The 20,791-nt window shown below is 40.2% G+C and overlaps 1 protein-coding gene and 2 pseudogenes across 1 annotated transcript; 1 reads left to right on the top strand and 2 right to left on the bottom strand.

Annotated features, from left to right (window-relative positions):
• Positions 1 to 5,150: 5,150 nt before the first annotated feature.
• On the top strand, positions 5,151 to 5,933 carry LOC103955289. Its single transcript, XM_009367166.2, has 2 exons — positions 5,151 to 5,415; positions 5,575 to 5,933. The coding sequence occupies exons 1-2, from the start codon at positions 5,151 to 5,153 to the stop codon at positions 5,931 to 5,933; spliced, it is 624 nt and encodes a 207-aa protein (XP_009365441.2).
• A 442-nt stretch (positions 5,934 to 6,375) lies between these two features.
• Positions 6,376 to 8,924, bottom strand: LOC103963481 (annotated as a pseudogene).
• An 11,412-nt stretch (positions 8,925 to 20,336) lies between these two features.
• Positions 20,337 to 20,447, bottom strand: LOC125472169 (annotated as a pseudogene).
• Between the last annotated feature and the right edge of the window lie 344 nt (positions 20,448 to 20,791).

Below are 20,791 nucleotides of genomic sequence, written 5' to 3'. Positions count from 1 at the left end.
CTTAAACTGCTTGAAACGTTGTCGTTGAAATGAAGACATTACACTTTTTGTGGTTTAATCACAGATTTGCTCAAGTGAGAGATCATAGATTTAAATATTACAGATGGCGAATTCGATATCAATTTAGGTGTTTATTGTATGACTTAACCAAACTCTCATTCTTTTTAGTGTAAAATATATTGTTGTACTAAAAAAATGAATACTTTGGATGCGGTCTCTAGTCACCAATATTTTTTAACAGAAACTTTATTGATTTTTATATTTTGATCGATCAAAATCCTTTGACTTTGTACACGTCAACATATTAGCATTAATATATTTTATTTCAATTATTTTCTCTTTTAACTTAAAATTGTATTTAACAAATCTCACCATTTATGAAATTAAAAATCTCATAATTATCGGATTATAAATGGTAAAAATCTCAAGGATTGAGACTAAAAACAATTTACATAACAAACAATTGTGCACAAAGTTTTGCACATTTTACCGAGTAGTGTCTAGCGAAATAATGTACCCCAGTAAATTCATATTGCATGCATGCACCCATGAACTTGACAACAACAAAAATGTACTCCTGCATGAATACAACAATGTATGTTTCCAAATAAAAAGGGGTGAGAGAAAAAACTCATGGGTACATTTAAAACACAAGGAAACGAATGTACCCACTATTTTCGGCTCAACAAACAATTAAAAAAATACAAAGACTACCCAAGGAAAAGCATATACACACATAAATATTGCCCTAATCAATGCTAAAACCACTGTGTGTGTGTTTGCACCTTGACAGAGAATGTACCCAAAGAAAATAATGTACAAAAATTGTACAATTCATCAAGAAACACTCAGCATCATTTGTACGCCACCACCCAACTTAACACAATGTGCACTGTTGAGACGTAGGCATTAGGGAACACTATGCTCTATGTGGCATCCCACATCGTCCAGGGGAGTGATCCTTAAATGTATATTCTCATCCCTACCTAGCACGAGGCCTTTTGGAAGCTCACTGGCTTCGGGTTCCGTAAGAACTTCGAAGTTAAGCGAGAAGGGGGCTAGAGCAATCCCATGATGGGTGACCCACTGGGAAGTTGCTCGTGAGTTCCCAAAAACAAAACCGTGAGGGAATGGTAAGCCCAAAGCGGACAATATCGTGCTACGGTGGTAGAGCGGGGCCGGGAAGTGATCCGCCCTGGGCCGGGATGTGACACTCTAGGCTTGGATGATCCCAATGGGGAAATTGCAAGCGTAGGCAAAGATTTGAGGGATGAGGGAGGCCATTTACTACAAGCGGTTGTGCCTACAATGGAGGTTGATTAACACACTGCTAACCGTGAAGGTAATATAACTCATAAAAGTTTTCAAATTTCAAATCCCTAAAAATTAGGTCAACTAAGTCAACTTTCCCGAACACAATGACACACCCCGACCGAGATCAGGGAGTGCTGGCCGTCACACGAAGGTGACGTAGCCATGTGCGCGTGCGGAAGCTATTAAGATAGTAATATAAAAGTACGAATAATTAAAAACTAGCATACAAAGTACTAAAACAAGTGCTAGCGTATGTGAGACACAATTTCAGAGCAAGTCTACAGCAGTCAAAAAGGAAAGATGCGACATATATACACCTGAAGGTGACCCTACAATGGTGAGTGTCTGTCAGAAATGCCGGGACGCCCTCTGGGAAAAACCACCGAACCTGCTAGACCACTAGAACCTGGAGGGGCGCAAAAACAAAAGCGTGAGTGGGCAAAAAACAAAGCTCTTTGAAAACTCTTTAGCAAAATACATTCTAACCCCTCGCCGTAAAACCTGTATACTTCCCAGAAAATGAACATATATACGTATGTATAGATATGCCAATCATGCTCCAAAATATGCCATTCATGCTCGAGAATATGCCACAACGGAATCTCATAATCAAATGTAAATGCTCAAGCGTAAATCACATCAATAACATATAATCTGGCAGCCGGGAGTCACCTAACGTGACCTGTACGGCTGCATATAGAGCTCCAATCTCAACTCAATAACTGAATCTGCACACGAGTCGGAACCACCTAACGTGGTTTGTACGACAAGACTGGGTGTATCATATATACGCTATAGTGCTACGATCACGTGAAGACTGTGCGAATAATCGCGGGTCACCTACGAGTCGGAACCGCCTAATGTGGTCTGTATGACAAGCCTATGCACCTAACTTGGATCCAAGCTGAGCGTGTGGTGCGGGTGAACATCACGTGAAGGACTGTACCCTGGCCACGGGCTGGAGCACTAACACCGGGGGTGCAGATTATGAGCTCTCTAAGCATTTCAAACTACTACTGAATGTAAATATGAATAACCTTTACCTGGCACTTACCTGGGCATCCACAGCACCCAATACGCATATATAGACATATGCATATTTGAATATATAAATAACGTATATGCAACTAATCATGCATAACCACCAATTATATAAAAGGAGTGACATATAACAAATAAGCATTTATACTAAATTTCTGGGAATTAATATGTATATAGGTATATACGGAAAACCAAAAGCCCACTCACTGATAAGTGGAAGGGTCGTAGCCCCCCTGCCTCGAGTGTGTATGCTCGTCCTCGGAATACGAATCACCTATACGCGAAAAAGCTACGAAAACGTTAATTTAAAAGCACATAACCAACTTCTCGTAATAACTTCTCATACATTGCTCAAAATGGACAATTGAATATACCAACGTGCTCTACACAACCTCAGGATCACACCCATATTTTTAAAATAATTTTTGGACCCCGCACGCGCCCCCACGCGCCTGAATAGGCACGGACCTACGCGCCCCCCACGGGCGGCCACGTGCCATGCACACTGACGGCGTCAACTGACGCCGTCAGGAATATTCCGTTAAACTGACGGAATATTCCGTTAAACTTAACTGACGCCGTCACTGCCGTTAGGAATATTCTGTTAAACTTAACGGAATATTCTCCTTTCTTCTCCGGTGAGACTCCGGCGCCGGCGACGGCGCCGGAAAACTGGGAAAATTTCAAACTTAGTTTTCTCCTTCATTTTTCAACCAATTTTCATGATTTTTGAACCAAAATGAAGCTTAGGACTAGTAGAATCACGATAGGCTAGTTTTAAGGCCTAAAAATCACACGATCATACCTGTCTTCAAGCTCAAAACTCGGCCAACTTTGAACCAAGCTTTCCCCGACGTCCAAACTCGTCCAACGAAACACTCCGAGGCTCCTTGGGACCTCACTAAGACATCTACAAGCTTAGAAATTCCAAAAACACACTAGTTTAAGGTTTGCATGAATAGTAACTAAAACGGACCTCGTCGAAACGACGTGAAAACGTTAGAATTCTTACCTGAAATTGGTATGGTTGCACTCGTACGAGCTTCACGAGTTCGATGGTGTCCTTAGTTTCCTCGATGGGTGAAGTTTTGGATGGGTTTGATGTTGGTCCGTGAGTTGAAGGAAGAAGAAGAAGAACTCGGGGGGAGAGAGAGAGAGAGAGAGAGAGAGAGAGAGAGAGAGAGAGAGAGAGAGAATAGACAAAGGGTGAGGGAATCCCGGGAGGGAAAGAGAGTGTATGAGTGTGTGTGTGGTCCTACAACACCACACAACACAAAACTACACGTAAAGTAACGAACTAGGGGGGTAAAATCGTAAATTCAAACGTACGTTTCGTTAGTTTCGGGACGGGATGTTACACACAATCCAACAAAATGATATGTGAAAATGAATAATACAATTTTGAAAAGAAAAATCAATTAAAAAATTACATGTGGACAAAGTCAAAGGACTTTGTTTAAAAACTTAAAACCAATAAGGTTGAAATCAATACTATATAACAACTAGCATTTGCCTATACATTTTGTGTGTATGAACACATTTTTTTAGAAAATGAGAAGGGGAGAGCGAGAGAGAGAGAGAGCACATGGGGGAGTGGAAGGTTTTTGTTTTTGGTTTTTGGTTTTTATTTATTTATTATTATTATTTTTAATTTTAAATATTAGAGATATTTTAACATCACCAGTAGATGAGGTTTTATTAAAAAAAAAAGTAAAATTTAGACCTATGAAATTACATTATTGCCCATCAATTTTTTTGTGTTATAGAAGACTAAGTTATATTTTCACTCTCTTTTAGTTAATAAAGAAAATTTCATTAATTAATAGAGATTAGGGATGAGAACTTAATTTCTCCTAAAGAAAATCACAAATTTGCCCTACTTTGGGCTTTGTGTTTTTTCCCGTCTCAAATGTTTCATAAATCCTAAAATATATGAATTAAGGACAAAAATAGTGTCAATTATTAAACATAACACACACACAGTGGTTATGATTGAATAAAATTAACAGATGTTTTGATTGAATAAAATTACATATCGACCGGATCTATAAGTGAGAACTAGTGCCTTTTTGAACCGTTCATATAGTTTTAGTGTTACGTTATAAACATCAGCTCTAAATTGCACTAATTAATTTGATTTGGTTGGTTTTGGTGGTATTTTAGTATAAATAAAGAATAATGCTTATGATAAAAAATATTCGTATTAAAAATTAATTTTGAAAAAGAATTCAATAAATATGATATGATCTTTAAAAAAATAATGTACAATTGAAATGGTTTCAATTAGAAATGCAAAGTTTTGTGAATTGGCCACCATTCACGAATGGTTTGATTGAGGAGGAAATTTTAATCATCCTCGAGTAGAAGAAGCATTGTTCATGAATGAAAAATCTTAATATAAATAGCAATTCCTCATATATTATGCATTTATTTTAATTTTTTGCTTGGCGTTAAATAATTAGATATATATATATATATATATATATATATATATATATATATATATTTTGTTTTCCTTGGGGCTGGAAACATCGGAAGAAGGAGCAAATCAATAAACTTGGACTTTGAAACCCACCCAACGGGCAACGGCCAAACAACAAGGAAGAAACTCAAAATCTTTGATCTTCATCGCCATCCATTTTCCACAGGAATCTAACATTTCACCGAATCTCACTCCCTCATTGTCGATAGTTTGGTTAAGATTCGACCTTCGAGGCTTGGAGCTAATGACAATGGCGTCGGACTTTCTTCTCAATAAACACGTCTTTGACTCCTGATGTCTGAGATTTGAGCTAATGACAAAAGCAGCCGCCCCCATTCGCCTCCCTCGATTGGATTTCAATGTCCTGCGTAAGTACTGCGAGGTTTGCCTCCCTAAGGTTATCTTGTCTGAGGATCCCACTTTGCATCGGGGCAGTTGTGTGGTTGTAGCAATTTACAGACATGTTTCCGAGTTGGCTTTCACTAGGGGTGGGCAGAAATATTGGATTTACAGCAAGCGGTTGAGGGTATGCTTGCTTACTGATGCTATACTTCACAAGGGCCAAGTCTATGCAGCTGGCAAATGGGGAAACATTCTGTCCTTTGATGTCAATAGCAAGTCGATAGAAGCAAAGATGCTTAATCCCTTCCCGGTTTATGCTGAGAAAGCGTATCTCGTGGAATCAACCAAGGGAGAGCTACTACATGTTGGGAGATTTTAAAAAAATGTTAATGCAGGTTCCTACGGCGAGGAGTGTTGGACTGAGGTATTCGTGGTTTACAAGTTGGTGTTCTACGAGAGGGATGGGTCCGTTGTACAACATGTTAAGCTAAAAACTATTGGAGATGAGGTTTTGTTCCTGGGTAACAATTATTCTATTTCTGTTTTGGCTTTGAACTTTCCTTCGTGCCTTCCCAATTCCATATATTACATGGATGGTGGGACAAAATCTGGACAACGGAGATTATCTGACAGTTATATCAGGCCAAGTAATATAGGTGTTTTCAATTTAGAGGATGAAACCAATACACAGCATTACTCTCCAAATGTTTCACCGGCACTTTGGATCGTGCCCCTGTTTAATGGACTCTGCTAGCTTCTTCTGAATTCATTTAAATTTCCCAGAGCCCCCCAAGACAAATCTTTGTTTTTGCCATTTTGGACTATGCAATTTGTAACTAAAGCACAAGAACACTGAAATCGTCCACGAGTTTGTGATTAGGGGTGTGACTGAGAAAACTTGCCACTCGCACACACCCACTCTCTCTCATTATATTTTTTTTTGTGTATTATATGTTTCTGATGTGCGTTATGTCTATATTTTACTTAATTAGATGAATCTGCTAATTCAATCCCGAAAGGCTCTTTAGTTTAATCGTAATTAGATAACTAAGCGGTTTCTATTTTCTACGTATTTTGGCCTACGGACCTAAAAAGAGGAGGTAATGAAAATCTCAAAACTACTAAGAAATATAAAGCTTGAGCTTGCAGTAGTATTTTCAATTGAAATCACAACGGCAGAAAACATAAATTCGCTCTTATAACACCTTAGATAGTTGTATAGCACACTTGACTTGGATAGCAAGTGTCTTCTTGATGTCAGGACAACCATCATTTTTGCTGGAGAAAAGTTTGTGATCAATCGGGACAGAGCAGCTAGTTTTTCCCATGCAATGTTGTTCAACAATCTCCTTGGATACAGGGGAGTTGCATTTTCCCAAGACAAAGCTGCCACAGACGCCAGCTGGATCGCTGAAGCTTGCAAACTCAACAGCAACAACCTTCTTGTGCTTTGGACACTTGATGTCTGTGGATGTTTTGATAACATCCAATACAGGTTGGAAAATGCTGTCCTTCCTTGCCCATGAATTCACATTCGGTGGATGGTATTCAGTAATGACGCTACAGATAGTATCTCAGTTGACGGTAAGGATCTCAATGGGTTTGGGCTTGGCTGGCTGCTCCTCCAACACAACAAGGAGATTTTGATTAGGATTAATGAAGGACCTTGGGATGTGGTACTCAGCTTGAGTTGGTTCTCCGAGAGGAGACAGGAAGGACGTCCAGTGACGCCCGATGCTTTTACCATTCACCCAAATCATTCCTTTTCCCATTCCAACCATTCTAATAGTAACAGGGTCATTGCCTTCTGGAGCATCAAAATAAGTATTGTACCATGTGAGACCCTCTGCTACTCCCTTTGTTTTATGCCATTGAACTTGTTTCGATCCCTCTTCAGTGAACACTTGAAGCTTTTCTCCATTCAGACCCACCTGATGCCCCCATCCGTTTCGCGTGAGGTCCAGTGTTCCGGTGTTCAACCCTAGGACTGTTACGAGATTAGGCCCTGCATACCTGTGCTCCATGTAGGCTCCGCTATCCGGGAGTCCTATTGTCATCGCAAGCAGAGAAATCTGGTTGACCCCAACCTTCAAGGGAACTAGTTTCTCGAAAACAAAGCTCTTCTCCTCGTGGCTCCCGTGCGCAAAACCAATATATTCACCGTTGACAAATGCATGCATTGCATGACCAAGACTTGCGATTCGGAGAACTGGTCGAATGCTTTCCTTCATGGGCAAGTCTTGTGGACTAAGTGCAAGCTTAGTGGTGTACCACGCGTAGTCTGTGGTATCTTTTAACAAGCTGTACAGCTCCAGCGGAGTCGGGTTATTGACTGGAACCTGAAGGGCGCTAAGAATTGGTTCTACATACTTGGTCCATTTGAGATTGTTTGCAACATTTGATCGAACAAAGTTCCTTGAATTATGTTGTGCAACAATTCTCTGAGTGTTGAAAACCACAGTCTTGCAATCTGGGAGGATGCTAATGGAACGTGGTGGCATGTAATAATCCATACCCCTCCAATTGACAGTTGCTTCAGTTTTGAAATTGTTGTTTGTCACGAAAGCAGGACAGGTGTTTGTCGCCGGCATCTCATAGAAATGAACCTCAGTGTCTACCCTAATCTTTTGGACTCCCGAAACTCCCCAGAGCAAAGCCTTCCTGGAAAGCTTCAAAGCCTTGTGCAAGTCCTTGAGGTGACTCCACTTGGGATCCCTTGGCAAACCATATTCATCGAGAGGAGCTTCGTCATAGTAACGGGTGGTTGTGAAAATAGAACTTGTTCTTCCAAAATTTGTGCCACCATGGTACATATCGTAGTTGGTTAGAAATAGTGTGCAACGGAAAATGCAATGTCCTCTGCTGCTCTTTGAGAAAGAGGGTCGCCAAATACTCTGTATTGAGCAGTCCAATTCTCAGTCCATAAAGATGGCTTGTTGGGTTTATTAGGGCCTGTGAAAGTATCTCCGCAATGCCTTCCGTTGCAAGTATTAATCACTGGATCAGGAGCGTCCTTCTGCTTGCACATGATCCATGGCACTCCAATGTTTTGATTCACCGCGATCTCTGCTGCCCACCTCACGTAACTGTTTCCCAATTCTCTATATGCAAGCTGGACCATGTTGTACTCATTTTCAATCTGCGCCAAAATGATCGGGCCTCCTTGTGGAGAGAAGAGCTTCGCCTCTCTCAACCTGTTCACAATCATATCCACATAATTCTTCATGTGGTACTTGTATGCTGTGTTATCAGAGCGGAATATGATTCCGGGGACCTCCCTTAGCCAATAAGGAAGTCCTCCGTGATTCCATTCAGATTGGATGAACGGCCCAAGCCTAATGGTAGCATACATTCCGTGTTCCTGCACAAGCTTGATGAACTTCACCACATCATAGTTTCCTTCAAAGTTGAACTGCCCTTGCATAGGCTCATAAATGTTCCAAAACACATAAGTCTGAATCACATTCAAGCCTCCGCGTTTGGCCTGCTCGAGAATATCAGGCCACATTTCTGCAGTGCTTCGCGGGTAGTGGATTGAACCCGAAAACAGAAGCTCGCGTTTCCCATTGATAATCAGTGACCTTCCATCATATGTCACGGGGCCAACCTGCAATGATTGATTCTGATGACGATGATGATGCCCACCATGTGCATGATGTCCATGGCCTTTGGCATGGACTAGCGTGGCTGCAATCACAACTGAAACATGAGCAATCAAGAGGGCTCGACTGAGAGGTACCGCCATTGTGTATACGATGCTTCTTTATTTTGATTCGAGCAAGAAACTTGTTGGTCCTCCTTCAGAGAAGGAGGTGGTAGTCAGAAGCTTGCTGAGAAACTCCATGAAAGACAATGATATATACGGGAGAGATGGATGGTAGTCGTATCAGTTTTGACTTTCGGTTACAACCTTCCATGTGTTCTTACAATTGCTTGAGTTGTTTGCTTTGATGTTTGTCTTAGGAGGGAGGAAAGCATAACCATTTGCTGGAATGTAAAAGTAAGTTATAACTAATAAACAAGAATTTGTTCCCTTTTTTTAGAAATTAAGCACCCATTGTTAATTGGTGTTTAATTCTATTTCCATGCAATTGGGGTCAATCATTTTTCACATCATTATAGAGATAAAAATCCTTACCAGAGTTTAATTTTTTTGTTGGAAAAAGAGACAAATGGTCTACAATGAAAAACGTGCAATGAATTTGTAACTAAGTTGATTAGAAAAGTTCCTCCTTTTATCCGAGTTCCAGTTCAATTCTCCCCTCTCAAATATTGCTTGTGTAAACTAAAAAAAGAACGAAGAAAAGAACGCAGTGTTTACAAAACCTTTTTGGGCCTAAATTAGTATTGGCCTATTTATGGCAACGTGATACCTAGTTTCTCCATTTCTAAGGTACGGACAGAGCTTTGCGAACGGTGCGTGTGGACAGTATGATTAAATTTGAACGGCTAAAAATGAATCTATCAGAAAAGACTTGGTGTGAGACCAGATTGAGAAAGACAAATAAGTTAATGAAAACGGTACCCGTGAAAATTCAAAAAATAGGGAATTAGACTCTCCCCCTCTCTCCCATGACTACAACAGTTCAAACCCAGAAGCAACAGTTGAAACCAAAAAATTTTCTTCTCCTCCCAAAAATCTCCTTCTCACTCTAAGATCATGCTCATTCAAAACTTTGGTAGCGTTCGAAAACTTCGTTTCCATTGGTATGGTTCTTGTCTTTGGGCTCAGTGTAGTTCAACATTCAACCATCTTTGGTTTGAGGGTTAGCAGTTGCTTACACGAGAAAAATTTGGTGGTTCCTTGATTGGAGTGAGTTCAAAGTGGTTACTTCTGCAAAAGTTGACAGCAAATTTGATTCCAAAAACAAAATTTGAAATTTGGAACCCTAGAAAATAACTTTTGTTATGTATGTGTTAACCCTAAAAACTACCAAGCCTACGTGGTGCGCAGGCCGAGTAATCAATAAGCTAACTACGTCTTTTGCTTGTGTGCAGGGCATGCCAACTCGTTGGCTGAGCTCGTCCGAGGAGTAAAATGTGTTGATGTCACATTGGGCGCGCTGCTGACTTCTTGATCTTGCTGCTAGTTCTGCAAAGTTCAATATCAAATTCGGCTTTCAATGTGCCGAATGTAGTAACTTGTAACACCTCACTTCGCCGAAAAGGCTAATGAGATGACCTCTACCAACAAGGACTTGAAAATTCATGTCGACCGAGACTTGGATAGGTAATCAGTCGACCAAGAAGTAGTGTTGTTTATCCAAACTGAAGGTGCTCCTTGATCGGCTGATTCTACGACTCCAGTGCTATTTATCCAAACTAAAGATATGTCGGCGGAAAAAGAAAATAAAAAAATCTCAAGGTTGTTAAGAGGTTTCGTGTAGAGCGAGAGTTTGCGAAGGGCATTTTATGTGTTCAATTGGAGAGGCCTTGAAATGTTGCACGATGTCCTATATTTATAGGGACGAGTACGCGGTTGATAATTTCGTGGACTCCAATTGCAACTCTACCACCTCCTCCCAGTGCTAATACGCAATACCACTGCCACATTTTAACTCTTGATAAGGCAATCCCCTTGCTAATAATTATCACAACCTGAATCGGTGCTAGCCAGGCTCAAAATTTCAAATACTTAACCACGTGCATGCATGATAATGACTCTGGGAAACAATTCCAATAATTCATGGTATGCCATCCTTATCTCCTGCTCATCCCATGCATGATATAACTCATGTGGCATATCCCCATTTGACCGGCCAAGTGAAAATATTACAAATGCCTCCTCAAGTTGAACCCCATCGAGTCTATCATTAATGAAATTAGACTTCTATCTACAGTAGACCACATGATAAGATGAAATATAACTATAATCATGTTGGAGAAAAAGTCTATTTGTTGATGTCAAAATATTTTAACATAAACTCCAAGATAATCACTCTAATGGATAACATCTTGATATCAGAATAATTATCGTGAAATTTATTTAAAATTTATGTAATTCACTTTTCATCCGATGGTTGGGAGCTATGCCCACCCAACGGCCTTGATTGCATGGGCTGATGATGTAATTTTGGGTCCAAACATAGCCCCCTAATTTCCTTGAGCTTCGGCTCGTAAGCTGAATGGTTAAGGAAACTAAACATTTGCATTTGAACTTGGCTACTACTATTGAAACCGGTTTGTACATGATCTCAAGGGATGGGTTGTATGTATGGGTTGTCATCCTCACTTTAGCTAAGTTATAGGCTAAAGTGATGGTCTTAACCCTACTTTCATGACTTCCCATACCTTGTCATTCACCTTAACTCTTTTTGTCAACCTTTCTTAGTTGCTTGTAGAAACTTCTTTCCTTGTAATTAGGTTTTGGCTTTTCCTCTTGTTAAGGTAGATTTTAGGGATTGTGTTGGAATTGTTAGCCTACTTTTTCTTCTAGCTTTCTTTTTGGCTCTCTATAAGAGTTGCCTAATTTTCCTTGTAATCCTTACAATGAAATATACAACAAATATTTAAAACCAAAACTCAACATGGTATCAGTGCAGGAACCATAGGGTCCTGACTTTGTCCTTTTTTTTTTTTTTTTTTTTTTACTTCTTTGTTTGCTCAACATCGATAGAGATAGCAGAAGAAAATGCATCTAGTGCTGATAGTGCCTCATCCTCATCCCCCAACTTAACTCAAGGGGGTGAGAACAACCCAAAACAATGACTCTGCTCAGTGCTACTAAATGAGTTCAACTACCTTTCGTGGTCAAGAGCTGTGTCACTTGCTCTAGGAGGAAGGTCGAAGCTAGGGTTTATCAACGAAAGCTCTAAGCCCCCAAAATCCATTTCACCAACCTATGATGCATGGCACACCACTGATCAGTTGGTCATGTCCTGGATACTTAACTCCATGGAGCCAAAACTATCTGAGCTTTTCAGCTACTTAGAGACTTCCCTTCTCCTGTGGGAGTCTGTTAAGGACATGTATGGCAGCCGAAACAACTCAGTTCTCATCTTTCAACTAAAGAAGAGTGTTGCTAGTTTAAAGCAAGGTGACCTCTCCTTTGTTCAACACCTTGGAAGTATGAAATCCATGTGGAATGAACTTGATATGTACCGTCCACACATGACTGATTCCGCTGTGCTACTGAAGAGGGCTAATGAAGACAAGGTGTTTCAACTCTTGGCAAGCTTGGGAGCTGGGTATGAAGACATGCGTAGTCATTTGTTAATGACTCCAGAGCTGCCCTCCTTTACTAGTGTGTGTCATGCTGTCCAGAGAAAGGAAACTCGACGAAGAGTGATGAACGTTGAGCCCAAATCCAACTCTGAGGCTAGGGTTTTCACGACAAATCACAAAGCAACGGGTGATAGGGTGCTTGGGAAGAAGGAAGACTAGAAATGTTCTTATTGCAACATGAAAGGACATTTGAGAGAAAACTGTTGGATTCTTTATCTAGAGTTGAAGCCTAAGTTTGATAGGGAAGGCAGGATGATCAAAGATAGGAAGGGAAGAGTCACTCCAAAAGCATTTCACTCAGCTTGTTCCCCAGCTGATGGGATGGCCAATTTTTCAACAAATCCTATGTCCTTGATCAATGAGTTTGCAGCTTTTCTTCAAAAGAAGCAAGGAAGCAGTGAGCCTGATGAAGTGACGACTGAAAACCCTACTTTAATGCTAGGGAAATTTGCTAGATTCTTGGCTGACTCAAAGAGCACATCAAAAGGTAATATTCTAGGTATTATCAGTGCCATTTCCACTGCTCTTAATGCAAATGTTACACAGGATTTTTGGATTATTGACTCTAGTTCCATTGATCATATAACTAATAAACCCTATAGTCTCCATGAATTTCAAAAAACTATTGATCCAATTTATGTGTCTGTTGCAAATGGGAAGGGCGAACCTATTCTAGGGAAAGGAAATATTAGATTGCTGAGTGAGCATACTGATTCCATTGCTCTCTATGTACCTTTTTTTCCTTTTCAGATCTTGTCAATAGGTAAAATCACAAAAGCTTTAAACTGCCTTGCCATATTTTCCCCTCACAATGTTGTGTTTCAGGACTGAGTTACATAGAAGAAGATTGGTGAAGGGTTCTTCTTAAATGGACTTTACTATCTTTTAAAGGAGTCCAATTTTGTCAAAAGGCTCAGTGTCAACTTAAGTCAAGTTTAGAAACACCAACTCTAGCACCAACGCCTTGCCCATCCCTCAGAACCTGTGATGACCAAGTTGTTTCCCATTTTTTGTAAAAACACACTTGAGTGTGAAACTTGTCAAATGTCAAAAGCCACTAGTCTCCTTTTTGTCTCCTTTAATTCTAGAACTAGTAGACTTTTTGAACTTGTTCACTTAGATATATGGGGTCCTTCTTGTGTGGAATCCTTTGATGGGTATAGATATTATGTTACATTTGTTGATGACTATTCTAAAGTGACTTGATTGTATCTTTTAAAACTTAAAAGTGATTTGTTTGATGCTTTTAAGGACTTTCACAATCTAATCACCAATTAGTTTTTCATCTAAGTTATATATGTTAAGATCAGATAATGGCACCGAGTACACTTCCAATAACATGAGTAATTACTTGAGCAATCATGGCATTTTGCATCAAACTAACTGTGTTGGTACGCCACAACAAAATGGTGTGGCAGAGAGAAAGAATCGAGACTTATTGGAGAAGGCTCGATAACTTATGATCTAAATGAATGTTCCCAAGAAATTTTGGTCTCAAGCCCTACTCACTACCACTTACATCATTAATAGACTGCCAACTCGGGTGTTGAATACTAAATCTCCTTTTGAAGTCATGAAGGGCAGGTCTATAGACTTGTCTCACCTTATGACCTTTGGTTGTACTTGTTATGTGCACATTCAAGCTCTCTATCGTGATAAACTCGACCCTCGAGCTGTCAAATGTGTGTTTATGGGATACTCCAGTTCTCAAAAGGGTTACAAAGTGTACAACCCTAACACTGGGAAGCTGGCAGTCTCTAGAGATGTACGATTTGAGGAATATTCTACAAAGGTTTGGAGACTAATCCCAATAGGGAAGATCTTATGGACCTATTTCCATTGCCTACTCCAGCAGAAGTTCTTGAACTCACCCCTACTCATATTAGCATTAAGAATTCTCAACCCACTCAGAGTGTAAGTGATGCAGTACCAAGCTCCTCTGGACCATCAGCAGCTCAACCAAATTAGCAAGCTATACGTGCACCAAGAAGAAATCCTACATGAGATAGACATCCACCAGTGAGGTTACAAGGGTACGTTACTTACATTGCAGGGCATCCTAGCTATGCAGCCATTTCTTATCACATATTCTCATCTTCTCATGCTTCTTTCCTTAACAAATTGTCCCACACTTTCAAACTAAGGAATTTTCATGAAGCCACCTACATGCCTGAGTGGCAAGATGCTATAACTAAAGAGCTTCAAGCTCTGAATGACAACCAGACATGGAGTGTGGTGGATTTTCCAAATGGTAAAAAGGCAGTGGGAAATAGGTGGATTATAAGACCAAATTTAACTCCAATGGAAGCATTGAGAGACACTAGGCACAGTTAGTAGCTCAAGGCTTTACACAAACCTATGGAATTGACTACAAGGAGACCTTTGCTCCAGTTGCCAAAATGAACACTGTGAGTATTGGTGTATGTGGCAGTCAATAATGCATGGCCTTTATTCCAAATGGATGTGAAGAATGCATTTCTTCATGGAGATCTTGAAGAAGAAGTGTATATGAAGTTGCCCCCGGGTCATCCAAGAGAAAAGAAATCCAACAAGGTTTGCAGACTTCACAAAGCCATATATGGTCTCAAACAGTCCCCTCAAGCTTGGTATTCGAAGCTTAGTTCAGTCCTTGAAGCTACAGGATTCAAAAGGAGTCATGCTGACTCTTTTTTGTTTGTTCGAAATGGTATTGCTGGCAAATTAGTTGTGCTTATATATGTTGATGACCTAATTATTACAGGTGACAATATGAGTGAAATCAAGGCACTTAAGAAGTCACTTCACCAAATATTTGCCATTAAAGACTTGGGCCCTTTGAAATACTTTCTTGGAATTGAGGTGGCTACTTCTTCAAAGGGATGGTTTTTGAATCAAAGAAAATATGTTCTCGATCTTCTAGATGAAGCTAACATGATGAAGTACAAACCAGCTCGAACACCCTTAGCTAGCAAGCTTCAGTGGCATAGAAAGGTGAACCTCTCTCGGACCCCAGTGTTTATCAACGAATGGTTGGGAAACTTATTTATCTCACCATTACTAGGCCTAATATCTCATATTCAGTTAGCCTTGCTAGTCAGTTCATGCACTCTTCTACTTTAGTTCACTAGGAAATCGTCAATAGAATACTTCGATATCTCAAGGGCTCAGTATGTGGGGGGATAATTATGAAGAACAGTGGATCAAATCACATTTTGGCCTACACAGATGCTAACTGGGCTGGAAATGCCCTTGATCGAAAATCCACAATAGGTTTTTGCACATCTGTTGAAGGGAATCTTGTCACTTGGAAGAGCAAGAAACAAAATGTTATTGCTCGATCTAGTGGAAAAGCTGAGTATAGGGCCACGGTAGCAACAACCTGTGAACTGATATGGTTGAAAGGTCTTTTTTTTCTGAGCTCGGATTCACAAGCATGGCACCTATGTCCTTGTATTATGATAACCAAGCTGCCATGCATATTGCCTCCAATTCAGTGTTCCATGAAAGGACCAAACATATTGAAGTTGACTACCATTATATTCTTGCTCAAGTTCAATCCAAGGTGATAGACACCGTGTTCACACACAGCCACAATCAACTTGCTGATTTATTCACAAAAACACTAGACTCCACTCAGTTTTAGCGTTTGTTGTGCAAGCTTGGATCAATCAATCCCCTTGATCCAGCTTGAGGGGGTGTATTAAAACTGGTTTGTATAAGATCTCAAGGAATAGGCTGTATGTATGACACCTTGAAGTCGTGATGCTTCCATCTCCCCTCCCACTTCCTTACAGACCACGTCGTGTTCCACAACATGGATGACATCAACAAGCTCCAAGCAGCAACATCAAAAAGCCCACAGCAAGTAGCAAGGTTAATGTACATGGAAACGTCATCACCAAGGGAAAACTTTGACTAAAAGGCACTACACAACGAAACCTCGCTGCAGTCTTTTGCACAGAAAACTGTGACCAAAAGGCACTACACAACGAAACCCCGCTGCAGTATTTTGCACAACATCACACAGTAAAAAGGGAAGCATTGCAACAAGTTCTAAGCAGCAGCGGTAAAAAGCCCACAACAAGCAGCAAGGTCAATGTGCACGGCAAAGAGGACAACTGTAGAATGGTGCTTCAAGGCATACTATAGTGGCAAAGAAAACCAAAATGCTACGCAATCACACTACGCAACCTCGCAGTGATTACGCAAGCAGTTTCTTGCACCGCATGGCGATGTCGCCACCAAGGAAAAAACTGTGACCAAAAGGCATTACACAGCGAAGCCTTGCTGCAGTCTTTTGCAGAGCACCACAATGCAGTGCACCACTGAGGGAAAACTTTGATCAAAAGGCACTACACAGCGAAACCCTGTTGCAATCTCTTGCATAAGCACTAAGCAGCAAAGAGCACAGGTACACCCGCGTCTTGCTCACTCCACCACTAACTGCAACCACGAGCAAAAAACCTCTATCAAAACAACAAGGAAACCCACCAATATGCTGAGTACCAAAAAAAAAAAAAATAAACAAACGTGTACATATTATATGTATATAAACATGACTAGTCAAAATCGTAAGAGCCACGTGATTGACTAAGGCCTTGGCAGTAAGCATTGGATACTTTTTCCCCAAAACCACATGTGGTTCACTTGCTCGGATATACATTCACATGGTGCCCAGCAAAAACAAAGAAAAAAAAAATTAAAAAAAAAACTATTGCCGGAGCTTAGCACATGCAAAAGGTAGACTCATTCGACGCATAAAATAAATAAATAAAAAAAAAAAAGAGGGGGGTCACAACAAAGATGAACTTGAAGAAACAAGCATGAAGCTGCAGCGGTTGAAGATGGGGAAAGCAACTGGGCCTTGTTGTTTGAACCTACACTCGTAGCCACTCTTTTTATCCAGCACCGAGTTCAACAGGTGGTAAACGCGGAGAACGCAGTGCTGCGAGGAAGCAGTGTATGCAGTTGCAATTGTAGTCAGCAGCAGCATGGGATGGCAGGACAAGGCAGTCGGGATGCAAGATAGCAAGCAGGTGCAGTGGTTGTGCAGTGCCATGCGGTGCCCTATATATATGTGTGTGTGTGTGTGTGTGTGTGTGTGTGTCTATATATATATATATATACATATAAGATGGTCTTAACAGTTGCAAATGAAACTAGTCTGCATGTAGTGCAGTGACTGTGCAGTCCTATATAAGCATAATGATCTGATAGGAGCATATTCATGCGACTTAAATGGCTTGTTCTCGTACATTTACATTATGTTTCTTTAGTTATTTTAGTTGTTTATGCTACTTTTGTGTGTTTTCAGGTTCTAAGGGCTTAGGGAGCAAGAAAGTGCATTTTGAGGCTATTTGGAGCATTTTTGGGCATGGATTGGATAGCTTATCCATGGAGCCAAAAGGATGGACGAAATTGAAGGCCATTTATGCAATTTAGGACATACAACAAAGGGCCTAGCCCATTCTCTCTTATTCTCTCCCTTATAGCCATGCAAAGAACCATCCATTCCATCAAAAACAACCCTATTTTAAGCCCATTCTAAAACCTTGCCATGCATCACATGCATTCCCCTCATAACCTAGTTGTCATTCCACTTCATCAACATATGCATTCCTTTCATAAATCAGCCACATATTCACCCACATGCACTTTAATCATTCAAACATGCACTCCCATTAATTAAACCATTCAAACCAACACAAAAACACCAACATTCCCTCTTTGCCGTGCAAACACATGCATTTCCCTTGCCATTTTCAGCCATCACACTTCATCATTACACCACCATTCATTCTTTAATCCACATCCATTCATCATCATTCACCCTAACTTCAATTCACATGCAAACAACACCCATTTCTGCACCAAAGAAGTCTATGCCGTGACCTTCCTAGCCATTTCCAGCTTTTCCCTTTACATTTCACATGCATTCCATACTTCTCCTAGCTGTTTTCCATCATTATTTCAGCCACCATTCACTCTTTAATCCATATGCATTCACACACACTTCACACAAACAACATTCACATGCAAACACAAGCTTTAACCAACAAACAAAACAACCAACACAGCACCAAAACACCCATGCCGTGCACTTCACATTGAAATTCCAGCATCTTCACATGCAATTCCAGCTTTCACATGTTGTCCTAGCTGTTTTTCCATCATTCCTCCACACAAACACCTTAAACAAACAGCCATATACACCTCCACTCCTCCTATAAATACCCTTGCATTCCCATTACCTAGACACATCTCATTTTCATACACAAGATACCACAAACACATCCAATCTTCCCTCATTGCCGTGAATCCCCTTCCATTTCTACACAACTTCTTCTCGGCTTCATTCCATCCACTCTCCCATTCGCAGAAACCATTCAACCTTAGCCGCTCCACCTTCAGTTACAACACACTTGGAGCACCACACCGAAGGCAACTCTTAAGGGATTTCGACATCAGTTTTGCTTCAAGGGTTCTTTCTCCTTAATTCTATGTTCATTCATGTTGTATATTTTTATATCAAACATTCTATAAACATGAAGTGTAACTAATCTCTTTCTAGGGATTCGATGTAGCCTTGCAAGATTGCCATGTAGTTATTTCAGAATGCTCAGTTGATCCATCTATTTCTTGTTTCATTCTCTGATTTAATTGTGACTTTGTGTGTTGATTTTAATGTTTGATCACCATTTGATTTAACCACAGGTTGTTTAGTCAAGAGTAAAGCACACATCATGCATACTCTTGGTGGATATGTGAATGAATGAAGGGAATGCTTTGCAAACAACCTGCCGAGTGTTTCCTTTGGTTTTATGAAAGTTTCTTGTGCGTATCATGTTCTTGATTAGGGACCAAAGTTGCACATCACACTTAGGTTCATGATTAGGAACATTTGATCAAATCCACACATCATATGGTTGATCATATCTAAGTGAAACAAACCCAAGAAATAGGTAGATGGATGAGTATAATCTGACTTAACAAGCATGGACTTGGCTTAGCAATGGTGAAATCGAATCCCTAGCTTCATCTCCATTTGTGCTATCTCATTTTATTAATTGTTGATTCATTTATTTGTGTCTACTTCATTTTCTTGTGCTTTCAAGTTACAACAACAAATCTGCCTAAGTTGATTAGTTTTATTTCTCTTATAGAGTTCTTGCAAAACAAGTAGTTGTATAGGTCCAATTAGTCCCTGTGGATTCGACACCCTTACTTGTGCCATTATACTAAACATATTCTAGCACGAAGAAGGAAAACATTAACCAAAATGGCGCCGTTGCCGGGGACTGATTTCAATCCCTTATAATTGCTTGTTTTGATATTAAACCTTGTTCTTTTCATTTTAAGTAGATTTCTGATTTTTATTCAAACTTGTTTTATCTTGTTTCAGGTAGTATATGTCAAATAGACTTGCTGAATTAGGCCAAAGAATTGAACGGTTAAAGGGCAACACTTTGGAAAGCTTTGTGTCAACAAGTTCCTCCATTGTCCGTGAAGAAGAGGAAGGGAAACCGTCTAGTCCAACAAGTGAAGGATCTGAGCACTTTAATTGGGAAAGAGAAGAAGAGATGGCGGGCAACCAAGATGATCTTCGAGCTTTGGAGAATTTTGCTCAACCAATCATACCAAATTCACCTTCATGCATCTTGCTGCCCACAGAAGCTAGAAACTATGATCTTAAATCTTCACATTTCCATATGTTTCCTTCTTTTTATGGCTTACCTAATGAAGATCCTTTAGCTCATATTAAAGAATTTTACAATGTTGTGAGTGGGTTACCTTTACAGGGAGTAAGTGAAGCAAATCTGAGGATGAGAGTGTTCCCTTACACCTTGAAAGATAGGGCCAAGGGTTGGTTAATGACTCTAGTACCTGGTTCACTCACCACATGGGATGCCGTGGCTAAGAAGTTTTTGGAAAAGTTCTTTTCCACTCAAAAGACAGCCACATTAAGGGGACAAATCTTCAACTTCAAACAAGATGATGGAGAACCTTTCAATGAGTGTTGGGAGCGCTTTAAAGGCCTTTTGTTGCAATGTCCACACCATGGGTTACCTCTTCACTTACAAATGCAAATTTTCTATGATGGACTAACCCAAACATGTCAATCAATTGTTGATAATGCAGCAGGTGGAGCTTTGAAGAAAAAGAATGCTCAAGAGTCATATAACATTTATGAGATGTTGGGATCTAATGCTCAACACAAAGATGTAAGGGGTAAGAGAGTTGGAGTATATGAAACAAGCTCTAATCATGATCTTTCTTTGCAGGTAGCTAACCTAGAAAAGAAGCTTGAATCCGTGCTCAACATGGTGCCAAAAGCAAGTGAAGTGTGTGTCATTTGCAACATACCAAGCCACCTTACTCATCAATGTCTATCTAGGGAGGCTTACCCCG

Source organism: the organism of the source record quoted next, unplaced genomic scaffold, assembly GCF_019419815.1.
Source record: "Pyrus x bretschneideri cultivar Hongxiangsu unplaced genomic scaffold, Pyrus_bretschneideri_v1 Contig65, whole genome shotgun sequence".
Taxonomy (NCBI): Eukaryota; Viridiplantae; Streptophyta; class Magnoliopsida; order Rosales; family Rosaceae; genus Pyrus; species Pyrus x bretschneideri.
This window is presented reverse-complemented; position numbering and strand designations above follow the sequence as displayed.

Bases quoted from the DNA above. Each gene is read 5' to 3' on its own strand.
- LOC103955289 (XM_009367166.2), top strand. From the start codon at position 5,151: ATGACAAAAGCAGCCGCCCCCATTCGCCTCCCTCGATTGGATTTCAAT. The intron at 5,416-5,574 runs GCAAATGGGGAA...ATGTTAATGCAG, and splicing joins GGGCCAAGTCTATGCAGCTG to GTTCCTACGGCGAGGAGTGT.